At 40.0% G+C, this 25,839-nt stretch overlaps 2 protein-coding genes across 5 annotated transcripts in view; both read right to left on the bottom strand.

The window, feature by feature from the left end:
- bckdhb (branched chain keto acid dehydrogenase E1 subunit beta) overlaps positions 1–12,363 on the bottom strand; it is a 59,456-nt gene extending 47,093 nt beyond the window's left edge. Inside the window, exons 1-6 of one of the 2 annotated variants that reach the window (XM_085176786.1) lie at positions 11,991–12,363; positions 9,923–10,000; positions 9,661–9,729; positions 5,252–5,385; positions 2,551–2,706; positions 616–724 (exon numbers count right to left, since the gene is read on the bottom strand). In XM_085176786.1, the coding sequence (XP_085032912.1) occupies positions 616–724; positions 2,551–2,706; positions 5,252–5,385; positions 9,661–9,729; positions 9,923–10,000; positions 11,991–12,168 (724 nt within the window). In that variant the 5' untranslated portion in view covers positions 12,169–12,363. The remainder of the gene's footprint in view (positions 1–615; positions 725–2,550; positions 2,707–5,251; positions 5,386–9,660; positions 9,730–9,922; positions 10,001–11,990) is intronic. The other variant, XM_085176785.1, reaches the window with a different exon arrangement.
- A 593-nt stretch (positions 12,364–12,956) lies between these two features.
- ttk (ttk protein kinase) lies at positions 12,957–25,785 on the bottom strand. 3 transcript variants are annotated; one of them, XM_085176777.1, is made up of 25 exons: positions 25,766–25,785; positions 24,636–24,723; positions 24,331–24,553; positions 24,143–24,249; positions 23,913–24,056; positions 23,646–23,754; positions 23,484–23,565; positions 23,258–23,373; positions 22,983–23,073; positions 22,665–22,773; positions 22,348–22,573; positions 18,308–18,414; positions 17,607–17,750; positions 17,323–17,492; positions 16,950–17,095; positions 16,565–16,691; positions 16,176–16,268; positions 15,905–16,062; positions 15,616–15,767; positions 15,367–15,491; positions 14,388–14,462; positions 14,115–14,291; positions 13,852–13,948; positions 13,682–13,767; positions 12,957–13,599 (listed from the first exon to the last, which is right to left on the bottom strand). In XM_085176777.1, the coding sequence occupies exons 2-25, from the start codon at positions 24,721–24,723 to the stop codon at positions 13,531–13,533; spliced, it is 3,021 nt and encodes a 1,006-aa protein (XP_085032903.1). In that variant the 5' UTR covers positions 25,766–25,785; the 3' UTR covers positions 12,957–13,530. The 3 variants fall into 3 exon arrangements, with proteins under 3 accessions (XP_085032903.1, XP_085032902.1, XP_085032904.1); XM_085176776.1 differs by lacking the exon at positions 25,766–25,785 and adding an exon at positions 25,301–25,427; XM_085176778.1 differs by lacking the exon at positions 25,766–25,785 and adding an exon at positions 25,301–25,427 and having other exon boundaries at positions 22,348–22,570.
- Positions 25,786–25,839: the final 54 nt, after the last annotated feature.

Here is a 25,839-nt window from a genome sequence, read left to right as displayed (position 1 = left end):
CTACTCAGAAGAAGAAAAAAGCATACTTTTTTTTATAATATGACCTGATTCCTGTCAAAGCAGAAAACACTTAAAAAAAACCCCAACATTTTCTTAAAGTCTGTCGGTACAAGTCAAGTCTTTAAAAATTCATCTGTCTTAATTCTTGGAAATCAAATGACCAACATGTGGACGAGGCAGTGCTGTTTTACAGCAGCTTTCAACAACTGTTAACAGTTTATTATGGTATTGCTGGTAATGCTGGACACTGTTTACCCCGGCAGTGTTCCCAAGGCCATGCTGGCCTTGGGGCTTTTTCATGCTACCCCTAAACACTGCACCCAAGGAGCGGACGGGGGAGCGAGTTCAGCTCGCCACTGTCAACACTTCACAGACCATTTAGACGGCCTGTTTCACACTTGTGGCCCAGCTGATCTCAGTCACATTGTTTGTAGTCAGGCACATTGTTTGTTTGTCTAGCTTCGCACCTCTAAAGAGGGAGAACATTTGCTTTTCATAAAGAATCCAAGCAGAAAGTTGAGGGGGAAAAAAAGCTGAGAGGACAACTGAACAAACATCAACAAAGCTTCAGTCGTGTGTTGATTTTACAGTAACTTTACACACAAACCAACTTACCTGCTGCTCTGTACAGAATCTTCGGCTCAAAGAAAATGCATGGGTTCTTGTCAGCAATGCAGGAGAGGAGCAGCCCTTTGGCCTGAATTGGACTACGCGGTATTACAATCTGAGAAATAAATGACATCTGTTAGGCCAAAGAATATAATGAACCGACCTTAATGTTCCCTATTAAACAGAATGGAATATTTAAACGTTTTAAAACGGTTTCACATTTCGACTGCAGAGAATATCATCATATAGTCCAACATGCTTTAAACTGATACCCAACTATACAAACTTAAACGCTTACAAAAAGTGGTTTCAAATGAATTGCGGTGTTTTGCCCATTCTCTAATCGAGAATTGTAAGGTTCCAGATGTTTTATACTAAAAGATCCAATTGTCTCACTTTTATTTCAGGCGTGCTGCTTTAGCCTGCCTACTGACGCCCTGTATTGACAAGCCACTTTGCAACTCACCTACTCCTCTTTTTCATTCTGGATCTGATTTAATCAGTATCACATCTGCTGATATTGACATCTGCTTTGTTCTGTTCTGGGTTGGGTCTTGCTGTTCTTGCTGCCTCTGGCTCGCAGGCAAGTATGCTCAACCTACTGTATGCATTCTACATGTGTGCTTGAAAGTGTAGTTGCATCCCACAACCGAGCCATGCCAACCAATGCATGCTACTGCACACTGCAGTGGTTCTGCTGTACTTAAGGCAAAATCCTGGTTTAACTGCAGCACTGTGTATTTAGAGCTAAATCATTTCTGTGTATTGAGACCGACCCTCAGAGGGAGGGAACCGGGCTGATTATGCACAAGGATTTATCAGTTTGTGACCTTATACTGAAAGACCTGTTTATTCCTCACAGGGGATGAACTGCAGCTGTAAACTTTACAGACCTCAGATGGAAGTATATGAAAAAACTTCTGGATTAAAAGTAGTTGCACTGACAGTATCACAGGACTGATGAATAATTTCATTCCTCAGGCCCTTTTCACACACATACAGACGCTTTGTTCTCTACAAAACTAAAACACAAGACTAAACCTTTGTCATTATGGCGTGTTATAGTTTGAGGTGAAAAATGAATTTAATCCATTTTGGAATAAGGCTTTAACATGACAAAATGTGGAACAAATGAAGCATTGTGAATACTTTCCAGATCCACTGTAAGACATCCCCTCCACTGTTGTAGTGATCTGTTTCTGTAGTTTTTGTTTTCTTTAAATGCCCATAGCTGCCAGTCATATAATTCCGAATGGCAGAGATGCCAGCCTCAGTGATGAGCCTTGCCTCTTTTGCTGCTTACTTTCATTTAGCTGACTGAAGAAGAAAGAAACCCAAAAAAGTGATGTGTGCAAATGTTTTCAAGTGGAGTTAGGAGGAGGTGGCAGAGCTGAGATGAACTAAAGGTTCTACTGAAAACTGTGTCACTACCTGCATCAAATTCAAACAGTTCAAAAATGGCAGCAGAAACTTAAAAACAGTAGTAGAGAGGGTAAAGAAGAGGTGCAATTCAAAGCAAAAATGTGGGTGTTCTGTTCTGAGCACCATTTCTTTGGAACACCGTAACTCTTCGACTGCACTTGAGGCAGGATCACAGCCTTATTGTTGGTTTTCCTCAGGCCAGTTCATATCCCCCTCCATCTCAGCATTTCTAGTGTAAGTAATCTAAACTGGACAGTTTAACTTATACTGTTTTGACTGCTGTGAAAAATTTGGAAAGACTTTTTTAATTGCATCACCACTGATGATGGTGCAGGAAAAGTTATAAAATAATGAAATAACTAAAAATACAAAGAGTAATGATGTACCAGCCTATTTACAACTTCTATATGGTTTTGCTAGTAGACTTTCAAATTCTGCTTTCAGGTGAGAGATGAAATTTAGATTAAACACCCACAAATGTCTAAAGGAAATGCATATACAGTGAAGCAGTGGACTGACCTTGAGGCCCGGGCAGTGAGCAAAGAAGGCTTCGGGACTTTGAGAGTGGTAAAGGGATCCATGGCCAACGCACCCCCATGGAGCCCGAATAGTGAGGTTGCCGCAGTCGAACATGTTCCCTGAACGGTAGCGGTACTTGGCTGCTTCGTTGACTATCTGGAAAGCGATAATAATAATTTAGATTAATGCACCAGCAAATAGTCCAGAACATAGTCATGTAAATATAAGGGAAACTACTTTGCAAAAACATCCCAACAAAAACAGAGCACTTTCTTTGGTTTCTGCAAATAAAGACCTGGCTTCATGTGCGGAGGCATTCTCTCTGCTATTCCCCTTAAAGATATTAAAACGCCACTTAATTTTTAACGAGCGCCATCACCTCAAGTGTCTTTGGTTTCTTTTACATCTACAGTTTCAGACACTGGGCTTCCACCAAAAAGGTGTCCCAAATTTTCCCTCCCCGAAGCTCAGGTGGACTGTTAATTCGCCTTTTACGACTCTCTAAGGTCAGTTTGGACTCCATCGTGTTAAGTGAGAGTGCAGAAGGCGAGAGGGATCCCAGTCAAGGCCCGACACCAGATTTAATCTACTGTTTGTCTGCGTCACAATAGGAGGCTCTTAAAAACTGGCTCCACAATCGCATATTTTGTTTCATGTTGCCTTGACATAGCAGCAAGACTCGCATTTATCTTGTGGAGGGCAAGAATACACAGGATGACACTGGTGTCAACATGTATGCATGGTTAAACAGCAGCACTGTGCTATGTGCTGCTAAGTGTGTTAACGTCACATTAATCTTCTGTAGCAAAGCTTTGAAGCAGGGGGTTGTTCAAAGGGCTTCTTTTGTTCCGCTGATGTTTCTGTACAAGGCTGTAGAAATATTAAATAACAGACATTCAAGGTCCGCTGCAAGAAATATGCAGAACAAAGGAGATAGAAGCTAAATATGAAAAGCAAGGAGTAAAAGGTTCATTTTTCCCCCATTCTGTCTGTCTTTGCTTGAAGCTTCTAAAGATATTGAGTGAGAGACGTATGCGAGGATGCTGACTGTCAATCACAATTACAACAACAGTCACTTCGAGGTGTTTTATATTGTAAAGTAAAGACCTAAAGTAAAACAAAGAAAGTAAAGTAAGTAAGGTGCTCTATTTGATTTATATGAATTCTTTAAGTTAAGATGAGGCCCCGTTATTCAAGACCTTACATGTGATGAGAAGGACTTTAAATTATGTTCTGGATTCAGAGCTAATGAAGGGAAGTTAATATGGGAGAAATATGGGTGCCACTAGGAACACTGAGAATACCCCTAGGAATGCAAATGCAAATGCAAACATGATCCCAAGACTTTTAGGCATCAATTTGAAGATTCAGCAACACTTTGTCTGTGACAACAGCAGAGCTGAGACCTGCAAAAGGTAAACACAGCATGTGCCCGTACCACAAGAAGGCATATCAACTGCTTATCTGTAAACAGCCTTCTAATTTCAAATTTTAGCTGCCAAGATACATAAAAATTTAAACCTCACATCAAATTTAGCACATGGATATTTACCCATTAACAGGTTTTCTAACCTGAACAAGTTACAGGCTTGATTCAGAGACCTCCTGTAACCCAGGTTTCTCTTGAGTTACAAGGATTTAAAAAAAAAAAAAAAAAAAAGCTTCTTCAGGATCTATAGTACATCCAAACTACTATACAGAACATCTGAACACCAGAAAACAGATCAAGCAAGCAGGTACTTGTTTCTGTTACTCTACATCACGGGTGTCAAACATAAGGCACGGGGGCCAGAATCGGTCTGGTAAAGACTCCAATCCAGCCCACTGGATGGCTTGGGAAATTGTGAAGAAGTGCATAGTTTTTCAACTTTTTGATATTGAAGTTTCACAGCTTTTCTGACAGATAAAGAGCTCCTCATTGCCATTCATACTAAATACTAATTAAGTTATAAATTAACAATTAAGATTCTTTATTTGTCCTTGTAGAAAGATTTAATGACATTTGTTGGTGGATTAATGTAGTTAAAAAAAAAAAAAAAAAAACTACAAAAAAGTCATTAAAAAACTATATGCAAACAACAGGAATACATATACAAACATTGTCTTGACTGTTATGGCAGTAAATAAAATACAGAAAACAGTAACTTATTTTGATTACTTACAGAATTGCAAACAATCCAATACTGTACATGGAAATGACAGAAAAGTTCTTACTTTCTACCGTCTACTCTAAAAAAAGGTCTAATTTCTATATAATCTATATATTTATTTATTTACAGTGGGTCCATTTTTCATGATTTAGCAAAAACTTTAACTATTCTTTTAATTTAAATGTAAACTATTTTTTCACACTACAGACTACATGCAGGCCACAATGTAAAATGAATGCGAGATTTCTGCTCAGCATCACAGACATCACTTATAGTTGGAAATATATACTTTTTAAAAATTCATGCTAAACGAAAAACAACTCAGACTTCAGACTGTAACCATTGGAATGGGTTTAAAATTATTTTGGTAGCAGTCTGAAAATTTCATGTGCTTTTTTTTCCCAAGTACGAAATCACGAGAGCTTAAAAAAATACTGAAAAAAATACAGCAGATTTTCAAAAAACAGACAGTTCCTTCATGAACATGTTGATATTTCTGGACCTGTGCAAATACTCACATTACTTTATCACTGAGCAAGGCAGCGCCATACCTGGTCAAAAGCAGGAAAGATGTAGTCAGCAAACTGGATCTCAGCGATGGCTGTGGCACCAGCGACAGCTACACCGATGCCAAATCCCACAATTCCCTGCTCACAAAGAGGAGTGTTGAAGACTCGGTCCTTACCTGGTGACAAGAAAAAATTAGGAAGGTAACACACACATACAAAAAAATAAGTTCTCACTGAGCTTTTAAGGTTTCAGGATTGCTGGATAATGCATTGATTCAGAGAAATTTCTGAGACTTTTCACACCTGACTGAGGAGATCCCAGAGAAACACACCGTTACAATGCCATGTGGTCCTAAAATAAATGAACTGAGAAGCTGATGACTTCTCCTGAGCTGTAACTAACCAAACCTGCAACAAACACACAACCCCCATGGAGTAAAAACAGGAAAGAAAAAAAAAAAAAAAACTATTTTCCAATCTCCACCCTATAATCTGAGAAAGAACCGCAAGAGTGTTGCACTAAATTTGGGCTGAGAATCTTATTTTTTGCTCTCATCTTTGTGTATTTGCCAGCCCAATCCTTTTTCTGTTTCTCTGGGAAGTGTGCTTCTCAGCAGCAAAACTCTGCCCTTATGTGCCCTCTGGACTCACAAAGTTCAATTAGCAACCGCGGCACCACAACCAAACCCCCACCCCTCGGAGGAACACACAATTAAGCGATCAAAATTTAGTGCCTCACTGCTCAGACTGAGGCCGACCTCAAAAATGAAAAAAAAAAAAGCAGCCTCATGTGAAAGCGACAGTAAATAACGTGTATGAGCTTCTGTGTCATCAAAGCAATCAGTAGTAAGTAAAGTAATAACACACAAAAAGACACATCAAGTGATGCCAAAATAACTCTGTTGTGTTGCTGTTTGTGCTTCGTGAGTCTAGAATGCCATTTTAAATAGACGACATGGAACTTTTATAGTCAGCTGTCTGACACCCACACTGCATTCAGTGCAACGGGCTAAACGGGAGTGAGAGGAGAGCTAGTGCGCCGTAGCTCTCACAGCAATCAAGCACAGGCAGCCAGAGGTGGAAGGAGTGATCACTGAGGTGAATGCATTGGTCTCGTAAAAAGCCACTCATATGGAGTCAGCCCTGCATTACCCCTCTGTTGTGTGTAATGACAGCGGGGCAGAGGTGTGTGCCATCCTTTTCAGTACAGAGAGGAATAAAAACAGCTTTGCTCTCGTCACTGTACACAAGGATGAGATGGAAAATAATGATCCCTTTCCAAAAGGTCAACACTTCTGACGTCAATGAAAACAAAAAGGCAGCGCCCGCTACTGTAGGGTGCGTTTGAGACTTCTCGCCATTTCCAGGCTGCATACAAATATCCACCGAAAATGTAAACAAGAAAGGAAATCTATTGACATCCAATTAGCCAATCAGCCTTGTGAGAAACGAGGAAAACAATTAAATTCTGTTGCTGCACACACACAGTTAGTCTCCACGCTTGTGTTATGGAGTGGCAGAGTTTAATGGAAGACAGTGTGAGTTGCTATTTGGGTGCTGTTGCCATGTCATTAGACATTTGTGTACCCAAACAGATTTACTACTATGGTGGTCAATGATACAACCAAACCAAAGTGGTCATCTTCTTTTAAATAATACGTCATAACTGAATGACACTGTGGAGACAAAAAAAAAAACCTTTTTTTCCTCCTTTTTAAATGCCAAAGTACATTTTTCTCCACAGGTTGAAACTGAAAAAGAAAATTAAACTTTACCATGCAGGACAGCTAAATGCAGAGCATATCCACCAAGCTGTTTTTTATTAATGTGCCTTTTGTTCTAGAACACAAGTAAATAATTTTAATACTTGGCTTTAATGTAAATTCCATCTGTCATCAAAACCAGAAACAAATGCAAACATGCTAAGTCACGAAGCATGTGGCCTAACTGTCCACTGAAACTCGAACTGCTCCAGTCGCAAAACGTAACGGCAGAAAAAAAAAAAAAAAAAAAAGAGTCAAAGGGGGCCTGCGAGGTGATTCTAACCTTCCTCAAATCAGTGCCTTAAACAAAACAGAAACGCCAAGTTTCCCACATTGCTTCAATTTATTTGCTTGAGGTTTGATTGGAACTCTTTTAATTAAGTCATGTCTTGTTCTGCGGTGGCCCACGAACAGCATCTGTGTGGAGAATTAGCTCCACCAACTGTTTCTCTGTGTGGCCAACTCTTAATAGTCATTAAACTCAAATTCAGGGAAGACATATTAATTAGTGTTGGCCTTTGAAAATTTTCTTGATATTTAATTAAAATATGTACTGCTTTTGGTTGGAAACTTGACCACAGCCTGAAAAGCAAAAGAATAAATTAAAAAAAAAAAAAAAAAAAAACGAAACAAAAAACAAGCTCAGCAGCTTCTTCAGTTTAAGGCCAGGCAGACATTGCCTCATTTTAACCACGAATTAATCACAGAACTTAGACTCTGCAGGCTCAAATTCGATTTGTCATTCAACACAGTCTGCAGGGGGCTCCCTACCTAATTAACCCTAATGAGCTGTAATAACATCAATGGGATGCGTCAAGGTACTCACCGTCCCTAAGAGTGGTTCCGCCGGAAGTCTCTTCTTTTTCAAGGAAGAGACCTCCAGCAGAACCAGAGGAACCTGACTGTCTCTTTAATACAGTATAAAGTGCTTTGAGACAGTTACTGATGTAAATTCTTGTTAATCAGATTGATCTCAATGAACGGACCTGTTCTGACCCTCGTTTTAGACAGCAATGTGCCACAAGGCATCTATGAATTATGGGTATTACAGCAGACCTATTAAGCTATTGCTCATTTTCCATCACATACTGTATATTATGTTGCAGTGGTGTTTGTAAATATGGCCAAAATTTCAAATCAAGAGGTCAGCATCTGTGCAAGTAACCCTTGACTGCTGGAAGCTTAGGCTTAGCTCTGCTGTAATTTTTGTTTCCTACTCTTGACTTTCTATGACATCAATAAGGTCCCTATCAGGTCCCTAATACGCTGAGCTGATATAAAAGCCACAGCTCATAGTCTGCTGGAAATCAATATAAAGGTGAGCGGATCCTATTCAAAGTGAGGAGTCAGGTCATGACAAAAGTCCAGTGTGAGTGCACGGTTACCAGAGAAGTTGCAGGATTAAAGCTGAACAGACAAGTGTGGAAACAAAAACAAAAAAAACCCCACAGTCCTCTCATTGCCTGGCAGTCTGTCACAGGTTACATGGACACTTGATTAGAAATGGAACAGAGGCATCATTAACATTATTATTGACACCTGTTATTTTCTGACTATTACAAGTTAAAATGTTGACTGTCAGAGCTGTAGCATTACACTCTTTAAGGATTTGGATCTCAACGATCAGGCAAGATTAAAATTACAATTTTTAAAACTTCTAACAATATACTGTTAATGAATTCAATAGTTGTGATAAAAACTATTTTTTAACTGCTTAAACAAATATAATAGTGGGTGTCACAAAACAGTATTTATGTCTGTGGAGCTCTGCATTTCAGTGCCAAAAGTCTCAGTATATCTTGTCCACTGACTGCATTATACATTACACCTGTGCTTCTCCGGTTGTCACTGAGACTGCATACAGGCCAGATCCTCTTCACCAGGATCTGTCTGAACGCCCTGCAGGATTCTGAGTGCGCTATTTAACAATATCAGAAAACTTCAGAGAAAATAATGAGCCCCAAAAACAAAACTTATAACAGTGAGCTTCATACTATATCAGTTCATTGTAAGGCTTCCCCTACAACGACTGACACGTGTGCCAGTAGCTCATGCTGGTCCTCTGGGTGAAGGCTAGGCAGTAACAGGCCCTTCCCAGAGCAGTGGGTGGTGAGATTCTCAGCAGTGTTTTGTTGCCATCTAGTGGTGAAAAAAAATCACACTGACAACAGGTTTCCTTTCAACTATTCAGGTGTCACTTTTGAGAGGGATTCTTAATGTCTACCATGCATTTGAAGAACCAGAGACAAGTCAGGCTTTGGTCACAGAGTGTAAGATTTAGCGGACTTTGCACTATATCCAAGACTACAACGGGGCTCTTTTTGAGATTATTTTCAATGATGCTCGTAAGTGTAATAGTCAAGGTGAAAAACCTTTAAACAATGGAGCAGAAACAGAGGGAAAAAGAATGGTTACTCAATACTTCACAATGCTGACAGAGCACCCATTGTTCAGCTGCCTGAACTTCACCTTCCATGAGCCAAAACAAGCAAATGTCAATGAGGAAAAAGGCTGACTTAAGACAGCTCGAAATTATGTTCCTTACCACCAATATACCAACCAAGAACAACTTTGGGGGGAAAACATTTTTATGATTTTTTGTGATGCCGTGCATTGGTATGCATCGCTGAAATCAGGTAAACCTCGCTTGTTTTAAGGTCAGCGTTAAACTAGAAAGCAGCATCTTACCATATTTGTCCCTCAGCCCCACTGTGCATCGGAACACTCCACCGAAGGCGACATCTTCCCCAAAGATGACTGCAGAGAAACAAGAGTACAATACAGTCAGCACCGTTAGTGCTCAAGTACACAAGAGTGAAAAATACTGAAAACTCCTTAGATTAAGCCACTTTGAATGTTTTAGATTTCAATAACTTGGACAGCTTGATTCATACTTTCATGATTGTTAGGCAGCCTGGAGGTTTACAGAGTGTGTCTGTGTGCCTTTTACCTGCGGTAGGATCGCTGGCCAGAGTGTTGTCCAAGGCACTCGTAATGGACTGGAACAAATTCATCTTCTGGGTAGGACCTTAAGGTGAAACAATTAAATAAAAAAAAATGAAGAACTTCACACAAAAAAAATTACATATGTCTTAATGGTTTTACACAACTAGGCCTCAACAGAACAGGTACTGCAGGAAAAACACATCAACTGTGATTTGATTTCCTGTTTTCAATGGCGTACACACTGTGTTACAAAATAAAGAACACAAAAGAATAGCATGTTTTCAACAAGGGCAGGAAAGGAAAAAAAGCAAAAAAAACCTGATACAGCATGGTTTTACAATATTTGATTACAATATATTTACAATTATATATTACAACATTGTGATATTGTTTTGACACAGGCATGCTAAATATGGATATTTTAATAAATAAATTAAAGCACAACAAAAAAGAGGGCTCAACTCGCTTGAAACCTTTCTGCAAATAGTTGCGGTCTGACTCGAACCAGCTGCAATCATTCTTAGACAGGTTGTCAAAGGTTTGCAAATAACTGCTGTTTAATTTATAAACGCAGACAGATTGCCACCATGTTGCCATCAATCTGGATGAATGTTTATCAATGAGTACAACTCGATAGGACCTGAGCCAACTGGCTACCAGCTGGTTGTATTCTGGTTATATTGCTACAGCACAGGAAGGCTGATGAGCACAAATCGAGTAGTGAAATGTGACTTTCTGTCCATACAGACAACAACAGATATGTGATTTATGAGGATTTATAGCAGTTAATTGCTGTATCATTAAAAACATGTTCAAGAGTTGGCAACTTGACTTCACTGAATTGCAGACTGATAGTAGACTGACGCTATCTTTTTTTCCAACAATAAAAAACAAAATAACTAAAATCTGATAACATTGTTTTATTGGATAAGACAGATATTGAAAAAGTTTAACTCTGAGTACATAATTTGCAGTTGAAACAATGTGAAATTGAACTTTGTTTTGAAATACTCAGCTTATTGCAAAATGTTAAAAATTTTGATTAAAGTATTGTGATAATATTGTATTGTGGGGTGTCAGGTGACTCCCACCTACAATTTTCAGTACCATGTTGTGATTCTGGATCAAGTAAAAGTATATTATAGAATAAGCAATCAGCTTAGAGCCTGGGACTAGATCACACTAGAAGGAAAAATTAAATACATTTTTAGTTACTTCCTTAGTAGCAGGTAGCTTTGAATGTTTTATTTTCTCAGTTTTACACCAGGTGCCCTTCCTGAGAAAAGAGACAGTGTCTCCTCCCAGCATCAAACCAGAAATCTTTCACTTGTCTGGCAACAAGTAAGTCAAGGGCTGTTTTCTGCAATGGAGTGTGCTATTGCTTTGTTATTTCAGCATTCATTAACCAGGTAAAAAAGACTGGACCCATTTGCAAGAAGTCGTATGAACGCTGTGGCTATGAACCCACAAGATGCAGGAGCTTTTCATGTAAGTGAAACAGAGCATCCTTTGGGGGGCCTAAACAAAGAGACTGCATTAAACATAAAATGTCCAAATCCCCATTTTGGTTTATTTTAGAATAAAATAATGATAATAATAATAATTTAAAAAACACCACCAACAACACACTGGTGAGCCTTGCCGTCAACAGAGGAGAGGATAATACTGTAGGATCCTTTCCATTATGAGGACAGCTTCACAACTGCTTCACAAAAGGAAGATGAAGGAGGAACTCCAGCAACACTTACGGGAAGATGAACAACATGACAGTATGTCACAAGACCTTGATGAAGGCCACAAGACTTAAAGTCTTCCCTTAAGTGTTGCTGGAGTTCCTGCATTGTGAATTATTTCATTCTCTCCATGCACCTTGGAAGTAGGTGAAGTTGTGCCAGAAATTTTTGCTCTGACTTAACAAGTAAACAGAAAACCCCACGTGCAGCTGTTTCACGCCCTTTAACCATACACGATGTAATTCACGGTGACAGCTTATTTCTCGGTTGAACTGAGGACATTCCAGCGGTATCAACACGACCCGCTCCCCCATGTTAGCCGATTAGCCAAACACTCACCGTACTGAGACGGGACGGGGTCAGGCTGAAAGGTAAAGTGTGCCGCATGCCTTCGTTGTGTTTTTGTGCGGGAGCTGCAGTTCGGCGACAGTTTTAGCAGCGTGGTCCCCAGAGAGCCGGGAGCGATGGAAAGTTTCGACTTTGCACCTCGAATGAAGAGCCGAGCAGCAGCCGCCATCACTGTTGTTATGAGTGAACAGGGAGGGCAAGATGAACCTACGACTAAAGATCGTCTATTAAATTGTTTCGCTCCCGATCAACTTCCGGGACTTTCCCAAAAGCTTCAGTAAACGACGCGGAGAGATTTCATGCCAGCTTGTTTAAAACAAATATTTCTCTATTAACGTTTTAGAAGCTATTGCTATACTCATTAGAATACGAGTAGGAGAGACCCCGCTCTTTGTGATTTCTGGGAATAGTGGCGGAGTGAGAGCTCTTCTTTTCTTCCTGCCTCAGCGAGTGAGGCCGTGATTGGTCAAAAGGGAGGGTGGTGTGCGCAGTACGTACAGGTGTCTAAAATCGTTCACTAGACGCCGAGTTTCAATTCTACGGAAGAGGATTAGGGCCACTGGAAAAAAAAAAGAAAAAAAAAAAAGTGGGCACGTCTTTTTCAGAAAAGCCAGAATTCTGGCTTTTTTCTCAGAATTCTGACTTTAATCTCAGAATCCAATTCTGACTTTTCTCAGATTTTTTTCCCCAGTGGCCCTAATCCTCTTCCGTACAGTTCCCTGTGATGTAATTCATTTATATATTCATATGTATTTCATATATTATTTTATATTTTATTTATCAACGCACGGTACAAATGTAAGTAAGTATTTTTTGCATTAGTGTATGAAAATTTCTACATTTGTGTGTAAAGCATTTGTATTACAACTCGATAGTATTGCTGCCCTCACAGGAAGAAGCTTCAGGTTCAAGAAAAAAAAGTTCCTACATGTCAATGGAAATAAACAAAGCACAAACTCTTATGGTACAATACAGTACGTTTATTGGATTATACTATACTGCACAAACTGATAAGCCAAAACATTAAAACAAACTTAAGTGAGTAACACTTAGAGATTCTACCATTCGTGTGGATTTCTGAAAGGTTCTACCCACATAAATTCTGTTGCAGACCAAGCACATCCTGTAATGGCAACACAGACACAAAGTTTTTTTCCTGATCTCCCCAGAATCTGAAACAGCATTCACAGGATGCACTGAAACAAGCCAGTCAATTCCCATGGGACTGAAAGTCCATCCTGCAACCGACAGGATCCAAATGAGCCACTGCCAAATGTCTGGCATCTCTGACTACAGGTCAGAGCTTTTGGGGGGTTCTTTTGGTGATTTAAACCACACAATACTAAGTAGTTTTAATGATGGCTAAATGGCTTGTGCTTATATTTACTAATGAGTAAAAATGAAACAATGTGCTATTTTGTTTCAAGAAAAACAAAGTTATTGCTTTGTTTATCTCACAAAAAAGGGAAACTTTAGTGGTTATGAGTGGTTTAAAAGAACCAAATCAGCCACAACACATTTTCCAGGGCAGTTAAGATGATGACTTTGCACACTCTGCAACATCCAGCTTCCTGCCACTGCTGCACATTCTTGCCAAATTCTGTGACGATGAGAGAGCAAAGTTAGCGCTTCAGAAACTTGTTTAAGAAGTCTGAGAAGAAATTTTGGGAGGTTACTCTTACATTAGCAGCTCGAATGATGCTGTTTGGAGACTGGAGGGCTGCGAGGTCTGTCAGGATCTTCTTAAGATCGTTGTTAGAAGGATATTCTGGAACAGAGTACAGGTGAATTTCTAACGTTAACCTGGCATCTTCTTAGTACACAAACTTGTTACTGATTGATGTACATGTACCTGGTTCAGGTGATGCTTGTGGTTTGAGCTGCAGATACGGATGCTCCAGCAGTTCTGCAATGGAAATTCTCTCTCTGGGGTTTCGTACCAAGCATCTCTGGTAAAAGGAAAAAAAACAAAACAAAACAAAAGCTGAATATTTTTATTTTACATGACTTCAGTAACACTTCTAATAAAGACTCATCAACAATTGATTGGACAGATTCTCATTTTAATGTGTGTAAAACTGTAACACAGAAGTCCCATCTATGGCATCGTTTCACCTTCAACACATCGAGCAAATCCTTCTCCGAGATGTCAGGAAACTCTATTTTATGGGAGGGATCGATGATGGCGTGCAGCTTGCTGATCTGATTGGTGATGCTTTGGAACGGAGTCTTCCCGTAAGTCATACAGTACAGGATACATCCGAGGGACCACACGTCACCTTTGGGGCTGATCTGTCGAACGAAATTAGCAGAAGGTGTCTTACCTGCTGTTGCATTCTCGGTTTGGTTAGTGACTTTGTCAAATCAGTAAAAACGAAAGTAACACACCTTTGAGCGTGCTTTTCCTGTCTGGGATGACGTGTCTTTGATGGCTTCAGGGGGCATATAGTTCAGAGTTCCTACCTGTGTTGACAAATGATTACGTGTTACACATGTTAAGCCATTTTTCCCAACTGATTGACATCCTTAAGCTGAGCTGCAGCTTCAACTTATTTAAGAGAACTTAAATTAGAAAACTGGCATTTTCTGTTGTCCCTCACAGTATGCTCATTTAGAGTTGCTTTGCATGGTTTGAAGTTCAAAATCATTCTTCTGTATCTTCTACGGGATCTTGTTGCAATCCCTGACTTCATCCAGTGTCTGAAGAGAGCCATTTTAGCTCTGCTTCAGCCTTCCTCTGATTGGCATTTTTACCCAGTGAAAAGCCGCTCGCTAGATATTCTCTCTTTCCTTTAAAGACCCTTCTGTTTTTTTGAACTTCAGCAGGTCGCTTCTATATACTTAGGACACCACCCCTGCAGACATTTTGATTTATTAAAGCAAAAGAAGAAAAAACCCCTCCAAAAAACCAAAAACACACAGGTGAAATAAATTTCTTTAACAATGGCTCTGTTGCTTTAACTTTCCCAGTAGGCCATGATACTGGGTCACAGGCCAACAAGCATCAGCGCCTTAGTGGAATGCACTCATTCATACATCTGTGTTATTAATTCATCTGGGCTTTTTCCTGCGATGTCAAAATATCCGCTGGTCTATTGGAAGAATTGACCGTGGGCCCTCAATCTATCTTATCTGAAAGACTGGAACAGATACCATTTGTAGCCTGTGACTGGAAGTATGCTGACATTGACCATGCAAACCAGAAAATGTCTGACTATCAGGCTATACTGGACAGTCTAGCACAGATATCATCACTAGAGTCCACCAGATTGTTTTCCAGCAATTTCATTCCTTTGTAGTTTGATTGCGTGGGACCCAAGCTGACATGACACGCGAGAGGTTCAGTGTATTAATTAGTATGACTTACTTGTGAATCCTTCATAATGCTCGTTACATCTGGTTGGATTCTGTTTGCGATGCCAAAGTCGATCAGTTTCAGCGAAGCATTCACTATGACGAAGTTAGCTGGTTTCAAGTCGCTGTGGATAATTCCTACACACACACACACACACATGCAGTAGTTAGAAGTGACCATCAGTTACTATGACATTTATGACATTTGAACAATACTGAAAGTGATAGTCAACTGATAGTGAGAGGCACAAGAGAAATGAACCGTGTTTGTGGATGGTGTGGACGGCCTCCAGCATGTTCTTCCAGTAGAACTTCCTCTCTAGAGGGTTCACAGTTTTGCGGTTTCGCAACCAAGTGTTCAGATCCAAGTTTCCACACTCCATCAGCATGTAGATGTAGCTGTTGGTTATTTCACTGAAAGAAACAAACACAACCCACATAAAACACAACCATCAGGACATTTATTGAGGCAGAGATGTAAACTTCAGGTAAACAATAGAAAAAAGGCTGCCTAATTTAAAAAATAATTTCTGGATAGGCTGTGCACTCACTAGTCATAGAGCTTTACAATCTGGTCGCTGTACTGCTGCAGGTGGTTCAGATGTTCAATTTCATTTTTGTAACTCTCTATAGTCTGAGCATCGGCCTCCTCGAGGTTCACATATTTCACTGCATACAGCTGCTTTTTATGATCGAGCACCTGGTAGACCTGGAGGGGGAAAACAAGCAGTTGTTTAAAATACAAGATTAGAGGCCAACTGGACTGTCAGACTGTGGTGAAATGTTTTTGGCATTATGGGAACTCCTTAACACTGTTGTTACCTTACTCGATCCCCCGCGTCCAATCATCTTCAGAATGAAGAACTGCTTCCCCTTAATCATAATGGATTCATTGGACAACGCACTGAGGGAAGCCTAAAATGAGATCCAAACAAAGATACATTTTCTCATTAAAGTTGAGAGTAGTATTTAAATTACTGCTGATATTTCCAACTGACTGGACTGACTGAACTCTGTCTGGCATTCAAGTGACTGTTTACTGTTCAGTCAAGCTGGAAAAAAATGTTTATACTATCAAGTGCTATTCCCCACACACATCTGAAATCTTTAATTAAAAACAAACAAAACAAAACAACAAAAAACTCCACAGTATGTTGTTGGGGGGTTTTTTATGTATAAGACAAAACCAAAAGGAGGGCATGAACATATACCTGCGGTGTCTGGGCACACAGCATTTGATTTAGAGGTGTGCATGGCTGCTGAGCAGGCCCAGCTCTGTGTGCCGCTGCTGCAGAGGAAGACACTTCAGGGCCCCTCTTTACAACAGGAGTAATGAAGCTGAGAGGAGACAAATACAGGCATGCAGAGTGTGACATCTTATTTCAATAGAAATATTCTAGAATACAAATGTATTAGCTTATTGATTTGAAGTAGAATTGATTTTAGTGCAACTTTTTAGAACCTTACAATAAAGCATATATTTAAATACAGTTCCCAGTGGAAACTAAAGAGCAGAATTACAGATATGAAAAAACACTTTTGCTTATGCTGCATATTTAAAGAGAGATTTCACAAATACCCAAGTCAGAGTATTACCTGTTAGCAGCTGGATATCTATTGCTGTTAGGTGTTTCGCAGACTGTTTGTGAGTAAACTTTGGATGGAAGTTGGAGGGATGGTGTAAGGAAAGACTCTGCGAGACGAGGAATGGGTCTAGGTTCAGGGGGCGTTGTCTGTTTAACCTTATAAGGGAAAAAAAACAACAACAACAAAAAAACGTTTAAGGTTTTGAGACATAACCAAAATAAATGTTTACATACATGTTCTGAGTGAAGATAATAAACACCCACCAAGTCTTTGGATATTTCACAAGGAAGACATAAGCTAACACCAGCTTGCATGTAGAAAAAACAAACTAAAATCTGTGTATCTAAAAATTTAGCAGTAGATTTAAAAAGGGCCATCAGACCTCAGGAGAAACATGACGGTTGATGGAAGTTGGGATCTTCCACTCCGATAAAGGCTCCCTGCTCGCAGGTTTAGGCTGCTCTACTGAACGTCTGACAGGGACCCGAGCAGGAAGCTGTACTTCCTGGATTCCACCACATGCAGACATTACAGGAGTACTTGCTTGCAAATCTAAAAGAAATTTGGAAAATATATAATGCATTTAGAAAATAACAATGTATTTAAATTAAATTTAAAAGCATGTTCAAGTTTTGACCCATACAATGAACTGACTTAAATCTCTACCTGTGGGAGGTTCCTCCTCACTGGTGGGCAGTAGCCGTTTCTCTCCAGCTTTAAGGTTATGTATGGCCATGTCCAGAAGCTCGGCTGGCTTCGCATTTAAAGTGTGGGCTTTGTGCAGAATTGAAGTTGCTTTGTCGACATTACCTAAAAAGAGGATAGTAGGGGCATAAATAAATGGCACTTCAATTATGTTTTAATGAATGATTGATTGATTAGTAGACATTCTTATGGCTAAACAACAGAAAATACAGACAAAACTTTTCACTCACTAGCAAATGTTTGGCATGCATTTTGAATAAACTATGCAGACATAGTGATCCATCGATCAGATCTAGACAAAAATTATGTTCCTTCCAGGTGTATATGGGACCTTATTGTAACAGATTACACTGAGATAGACATTTATTAAAGACATTGTGATTACTGATTACAATGATCTTTCTGTAATAAAGTTACACTACTGCAACTGGCTTCAGTTATGGCAATACTGTTTTTCTAAAGCACCGACTTAATTAGTTGCTTTTACAGCAGTACATTGCATCTCTGGACTACCTATTATTTTTCTAAAGTGGTGCCACCTTTAAATTTAAATTCCTCAGGGAGGAGTCTTGAAGTTGTGCAAAACAATGTCCTTATTTGTATGAGTTGCTCCTTATTTTCAGCTTTTTGTTTTGAGAATGTGGTTCCAGAAAATTACATACCTTGAGAGACCTCAAACTGGGCATGTGCTATGTGGACAAAGGCAAAGGCTTTGCAGTTGGATCTTGCAACTATGAAGTGGTCCTGTGCTTCATCTGGATCCTCGATCCTCCAGAAGAAAAAGGAAACAATGATACACTTAAAGAGCAGTACTGATAGCTATCATTTGGTTGTGCCAATGCTTTTTTTGGTGGGACTGAAAGGCTGTGTGGACAGTTGACAGCACTGCAAAACCTTGGTCTTCTGTCAGTGGGTTTCATGATGTAGACACCTGAAATGGTTTTCACTTCACAGTTGTGCCTTGTCAGCGTTTCACTGTGTAATTTCTTGCCCTCTTAATGGGGTTGGGACCATCTGTTGTGCTATGCAGAAGTCAGGTCGGTACACAGCTAACAGCTCTATTTGACAACTGTTAGAATTCATATTATGGCAAGAACCAATCAGCTAAGTAAAGAGAAATGACAGTCCATCATTACTTTAAGAACTGAAGGTCAGTCAGTCCGGAAAATTGCTAAAACTTTGACTGTGTCCCCAAGTACACTCGCAAAAACTATCAAGCGCTATGACGAAACTGGCTCACACAAGGACCGCCCCAGGAAAGGAAGACCAAGAGTCATCTCTGCTGCTGAGGTTAAGTCATTCGAGTCACTAGCCTCAGAAACCACAAGTTAACAGCACAACAGATTAGAGCAGATAAATGCCACATAGAGTTCTACTAGACACATTTCTTCGCCAACTGTTCAGGCAAGCTATTAAGAAAAGCAACAAGCAGAAGAGATTTGTTTGGGCCAAGAAACATAGGGAATGGACATTAGACTAGTGGAAATCTGTGCTTGATCTGGTGAGTCCAAATTTGAGATCCAAATTCGAGATCTTTGGTTCCATCTTTGGGTGACGCAGAAAAGGTGAACAGATCATCTCTACATGCCTGGTTCCCATCGTGAAGTACGGAGGAGGTGGTGTGATGTTGTGTGGGTGCTTTGCTGGTCACACTCTTGGGGATTTACTCCAAAATGAAGGCACACTGAACCAACTTGGCCACCACAGCATCCTGCAGCGACATTCCATCCCATCTGGTTTACATTTGGTAGGACCAGCTGATCTAAACCAATTAAGATGGTTTGGGATGAAATGGACCGCAGACTGAAGGCAAAAGGGCCAACACATGTTCAGCATCTCTGGGAACTCCTTCAAGACTGTTGGAAAACCATTTCAGGTGACTACCGATCATTTCACAACATTTCAAGGAAATTTGCAATAAAGATATAAATTATATTATAGAAAAAATGTTTTATCAGTGATTGCAGCTTGCAGGCAGAAGATTTATTAGTTAAAACAAAATGCATTGCATTTTCCATCTTTGTTTTTCCAGTGACAACCTAATTCAAAGTGTGAATTTATTGCCACAGGGTGCTAGCAGTACCAATGCAACCATAACGACAGCAGGGCTCGCAAAATCGCTAGCCCGACGTCCCGGGGCTAGCGATTTTTCCAGTCGGGCTACCAAAATCTATCTCAGCCCTGCCCGTCGGGCTATCATAGGAAGGAAAAATATGTGTCAATGCTTTTGCATTCTTTCGGAAATGTAGCTGGGTAATTATGTCATTGGCATCGATGAGCCACTGTCAATATGTGACATATTGAAATCGCGTTTGAATTTGCGCTTGTTTTTTGCTTTCACTTTGTAATCGCGTGAACTGTGTATAGAGAGCGACAGTACTGATTGGTGAGTGACAATAATTTGCGCACCAATTCCTCTGACATCGTCTTATCAATCGTTAGCTTACTATGCAAACATGACAAGGGAAATCTCCCGCAGCAAGCTTAAACATGTGAGAGGTTGATCGTGCAGAGAATCGCTGAGCATTATGTGAGTGCCTGTGTAAAAGCAGCAGGATATATATTTTAGTTCTGCTGAGCCAAATAAGATAAGTCATGGTGAAGAAGTGACAGCCAAAGAAAAGCTTACCACAAAACACAAAAGTTATGACAAATCAGACTATAAGGCAAAAAGAAAGTGCAGCTTAATGGTTTCATTGGCAAAATAATTTCTGTGGCTGCAATATGACGAGCTAAATAACCAGGGCTGCACATCAGTGGTCCGCAGGTGCGCATTCGCTGTCAAAATAAAAAACGCGCACAAGATAAGAAGTTGCAACGCGTGTTTGCGTACATAGGATTTTCTGGAGGAGGACAGACATTTGTTTAGAACTCTTAAAGATGTCGAAGAAGCAAGCTCCTTTAAGTAATTACTTTGGTGTTCCTCCACCTCCAAAGAAATGTCAGGAGTCCGAACCATAAAAGAAGCGCGTATTCTCGGAAAAGTGGTTGCAGGAGGTGAGCTGGCTTCAAACAAATGATGAACGCACAGAGATGTGGTGCAGAATGTGCCGTGAAAATCCCACTCTAGCGGACAAAAACAGTGCCTTTTATATGGACGCAAACGCGCGTTGCAACTTATCTGGTGCGCGTCTTTTATTTTGACAGTGAATGCGCACCTGCGGACCACTTATGTGCACCCGTATAAATAACATAATGTTTTGCCGGGTGTGTTGTTGGTTTTCCCTCGATTTCTGAGTCAACAAGCGCCTTTGTTACTGGGACCAGTAATTTTAAGAAGGGCCCCCATTAGAACCCATGAGAAATGCATTATTGCTCAGTCTGCAATATCTTTCCCAGAACAAACACCAAATACAAATAACATACTAAAAATAAACCTGAAAAATCTGTTTAGAACAGCGTACTATGTTGCAAAGAGTGAACTACCACTGGCACAATTTAGCAGTCTTTGCAAACTTCAAAAAGCAAAGGGCCTAGATCTTGGTTCCACTTGCCTCTTACCCGTGACTTCAGTGGAAATTTCAAATTCAGGATCTGACACAGATTGATTCATGTTCTACACAGTTCTTACAAGTTCATAGAAATTTCTGTTCAATTAGAACCAAGTATTTGAGTTGATGATTGTAATTTTTATACAGTGTTGTAATTTGTGTTTCAACAATTTTTTGATTAATGTTTTGTTTCCGTTACAATATTATACTTTAATGTATAATATTGTAACGGAAACAAAACAGGAAACAAAACATCAATCAAAAAATTGCTCTCTTTTTTTATTCGGGCTACTTAAATTTATTTTGGGCTACCAAAAACTGAAGAGTCCCTGCCCGAAGGGCTACCAGGGATTTTTGAAATTTTGCGAGTCCTGGACAGCATCATATCCAGTCACAAAGGATAAGTCAAATGTAAGTGCAAAAGCAGCCCAGGTAGTGTATTCATTGTAACTCCAAGTAAAAGTATAACTTAACAATTTTTAATTCCATCCATCCATCCATTCGCTTCCGCTTCTCCTTTTCAGGGTTGCGGGGGGCAACCCTGAAAAGGATTGCCCCCCGCAAGGGATAGGCGCTGGAGCCTATCCCAGCTGTCATAGGGCGAGAGGCGGGGTACACCCTGGACAGGTCGCCAGTCTGTCGCAGGGCCAACACACAGGGACAGACAACCATTCACACTCACATTCACTCGCACATTCACACCTAATGGCAATTTGGTTATTTTTCCAAATAACCTATCCCCACAAGCTGCATGTCTTTGGACGGTGGGAGGAAGCCGGAGTACCCGGAGGGAACCCACACAAACACGGGAAGAACATGCAAACTCCACACAGAAAGACCCCGGCCTGATGTTGGAATTGAACTCAGGACCTTCTTGCTGTGCGGCAACAGTGCTAACCACCGTGCTGCCAATTTTATGTTTTTAATTTAACATAAAAAAAAACCAACAACCTTGCAACTCTTTAGGAGCCACATAATAAGATGCAAATCTAAAAATCTTGTTCCCACCTTTAGCAGAAATTTTGCAGAGTATTGTGCTTTGTTGAAAGCTGTTAAATTAGGAGGCTGGCATGTGGCTGAGACATGCCTGGCTTTGTCTCATTGTTTTGCGCACTGAGAAACAAACTCCACCGAATCATTGATATCATGATTTAACACTTTTATAAAAATTTATATTGGTATTATTGTGAATGATATGATGGGGCACTCACCCTTTTAGTTCTGCATATCGGACTAGTATTCTGGCATAGGTGGTGTTTTTGCTGTATTGTCTGACTGGCAGCTTGAAGAAGACTTTAGAGTAACAGTCCTTGAGCTTATTCAGAAGGTTGATGTCTGTGTGAGGGTTCCCTCTCTTCTCCAGGTTAGTCAGGTATGCCCAACATGACTCAGGAGAGTTGGAATTGACGATCTGATCAAAATTGTAAGTTACATCTGCTAGAAAGGAAAACAGAGAAGGGGACACAGTGTCTTTCATTCTCACAACTATAGAAAATAAGATTCCACATGGAAATATGTAATGTAGTACCTTCCATTCTTGAGGCGTTCTTTGTGTAACATGTGTGAAGGAGAGTTGTGGTTGAGTCTATGGCTGCCTGGTCCTCCCAGATGGATTTCTCTGGACTAAGAGCTGGTTGCTGAGAACACACACACACACACACACACACACACACACACACACACACACACACACACACACACACACACACACACACACACACACACAAAAAGGATTCAACGTTTCTTTCTTTGGCTCAAGCTAAGGTTCTTCACACAACAGATCATTAGAAACGAAAGCCACCAAGTGTGGAATTTGAGAGGTACAAATACGTTTATTTGTACTCACTTGAACACACACTAAATCCCGATCCACAGCACTGTTCTTTGAGGAGGATAGCCTCCTCAATACTGGGTTCATATTTGAACCAGATGTTTGCCTAAGACAGTGACACAGATTAAGCATGAACAAAAACTCTGATATAGGTTTCATTGACACTGCAGGACATTACACACAAAGTAAATTCACTTAATTACATATATTTCAATTGTATTTCTCAGATCACCCCACCCCATGGCCTACATTCACTACATTTTAACCAAAATAAATAAACATAAACATACCTGGACAAACTTGTGGGAATTGATGCATCGCTTCCTTTGGAGACCCTGCTATTATTGTAGTCATCATCATCATCCTTTTCTGGGATAGAGAAAGGTACTATGGGAACTCTTGCTGGCTATAAAGCAAAAATGTAAGAGCAGAACTTGGGATCCTCAAAGACCTTTTGGTAATGGGTAACACGGTACAGTTTCAAGTGAAAAAAAAAACCAAACAAACCCCACAGACCATTCCAACTGCTCTCTTGCGCTGAGATCCTGTCCTCCAGCCTGGTAGTTGGTCATCTGGTGCTCCACCAAGGGAGTCCCTCCTGAAGGACAGAACAAAAAATGTCAGATGTTCCCCCTTAGAAAAAGCCTTCTGGGAGTTTGAGAACCACTTTATTCTTACCCTGAACTAAAAATACTTGAGAGCTGCAAGTCACCTGTCCCATCTGACGTTCTGCTTACTTTTTGTAACTCTGAGCCTTTTTTGACAGAGTTCTGTGCATTACTGTTTGCTACCGACAGAAAGAAAACACAAAATATTTAGAAGAGAAAAGCATAACTGGGAAAAGGGCATTATTACATTTGAGCTCTATTGTGACTTTCTACTGCTGGACAGTCAAGTCAAACAGCAACATGTATATAATGACACAAGATAAACATGAATGCTCACATGGTAAATTTTCCTTATCCTTTGAACTCCATAGTTGTGCTTTTCCATTCTGAATGCTTCGCAAAGCAGCCTCCAGCTGTTCTTTCGGTTGGGCACCCACCTGAACAGCATTCTGCAATATGTAGATGCCTCTCTTTGCGTTGCCTGGTAAAGTGTTAGAGATTAAATTAAATATTCTACACAGCATTTCTTGAGAACTGGCACATGTTCTGAAGGACAAACATTTCTACCTTGAGAAATCTCAAACTGTGCATGTGCAATGTGGACAAATGCAAAATTCTGGCTGTGGGACCTTGCCACGTTGAAGTTATCCTCTGCCTCACTGACATCTTGAATTCTAATAGAAAAATAATAATAAATGACCTAGTGAATGCACAGATGAAAATATAATTAAACCAAGAACAGGATTTCTACTCACGCTTTCAGCTCTGCAAATCTGACCAACATCCTTGCGTAGCTCTCATTATGACAGTGTTTTCCCAGTGGCATATTGGAGAACACCCTGGTATAAAAGTCAATGAGCCTGGTGAGGTGATTACTATCCAAGTGAGGGTCTCCTTTTTTCTCCAAGTCCATCAAATATGAAAGGCATGATTCAGGTGAGTTTGAGCCAATGACCTGGTTAATATTGTCTGTGTCATCTGTAACAAGCACAAAGTGTCACAGTTATGCACGGCAATGCAGACATCTGGCACACATGACTACTTGTTAATCCTTTGTTACCTTCATTGAGATACTTTTTAATTTTGTTAAGCTTTTGATAAAGCATGGCAAGTTTCTGCTTTCTGTCTGTGTGCTCCTCTTCCTCCATCTGAAATGATGAGTTCAGTCAACACAAATAAGAAATGAGCCCAAATGAATATAAGCATTTTGCTTGAATAACAAGAACACAAAATCCAGCACAGAAAATGCGATTTAATGTTAATATGACGCGTTTATTAACAGTTATTAATAATGGGGAGCTAGGACTGCAGACATTTAAAAAAAAAATCCAGAGCTGTTGTTAAAGGAGTAACCAACACTGAGACAATTCTCAGTATTTAATTACCATTAAGTTACCAGTTTTGTGTGATTTCTCATTCTAAAGTGAGGAATACCTAGAAGGTACCATATGCTGGCTTGGTGAGCAGCAAGAAATAACCTAGATAACAAGTTGAAGACTAGTTACTGAACAAATGCTTTCCTTATAAACCTGGATAGCTTCGTGTTTACAATCGGGGCTAGCTCATTTTCTGGCTAGGTAGCATGTAGCAATTTTGCTCAAGATAACTTGCTCATCAAATCTCCCCACTGTGCAGAGGAGTCGCGCACTCAAGTGAAGTTAAACACGCATTAGAACATTTTTAAAAACATGACGTTAAAGTGCAGTAAAGCGCAAACCATCTCACCGTGTTTAGGCCTGCCACAAAAAAGTCACTTGCGACGGGAATTACAGCACAATATACTGGGAAAAAGGCTCGACTTCAACTGCCAGATTTCAAATATGCCACTTCCGTTGGCGTTGTGTATTGATTGGGTACTTTGTGATGACGTCACGATGCGTTCAGATTACAAACAAGCAAGACGACAATAATAAAGGATAAATATAAGGGAGACGCGTGTCTTTCTAAACGTTTTTGAGAAGTATCTATAGATATTTACCAGCGCGTTGTAATTTTTATAATTACTTCTAGCTTGTATTTTGAACGTGTATAAATTGAAATATGCAAATATTTTTCTGTCCTCATACGTGTCCTGTATCACCCTCAAATACTTGTCTACCACTTTTGACTTCCTAATGCAATACCATATTTCCTCTCTTGGCACCCTATGATGCTGTATATGCTTTCTCTGTATAATGGTCACATATAGACCTTCTCTATATGTGACCATTAACACTCTCAAAGCCAGCATAAAATCTGTAGTGCACGTTCTTCACCATAAAGCC

This window comes from Neolamprologus multifasciatus, chromosome 11 (assembly GCF_963576455.1).
Source record: "Neolamprologus multifasciatus chromosome 11, fNeoMul1.2, whole genome shotgun sequence".
NCBI classification, from domain to species: Eukaryota; Metazoa; Chordata; class Actinopteri; order Cichliformes; family Cichlidae; genus Neolamprologus; species Neolamprologus multifasciatus.
The sequence above is the reverse complement of the archived record's forward strand: the minus strand, read 5'-3'. Positions and strand labels throughout refer to the sequence as shown.

Bases quoted from the DNA above. Each gene is read 5' to 3' on its own strand.
- ttk (XM_085176777.1), bottom strand. From the start codon at position 24,723: ATGGAGGAAGAGGAGCACACAGACAGAAAGCAGAAACTTGCCATGCTT. The intron at 23,755-23,912 runs GTGAGCATTCAT...TTCTGTCGGTAG, and splicing joins GGATAAGGAAAATTTACCAT to CAAACAGTAATGCACAGAAC. The intron at 23,374-23,483 runs GTCTGTGGGGTT...TTTGCTTTATAG, and splicing joins GCAAGAGAGCAGTTGGAATG to CCAGCAAGAGTTCCCATAGT.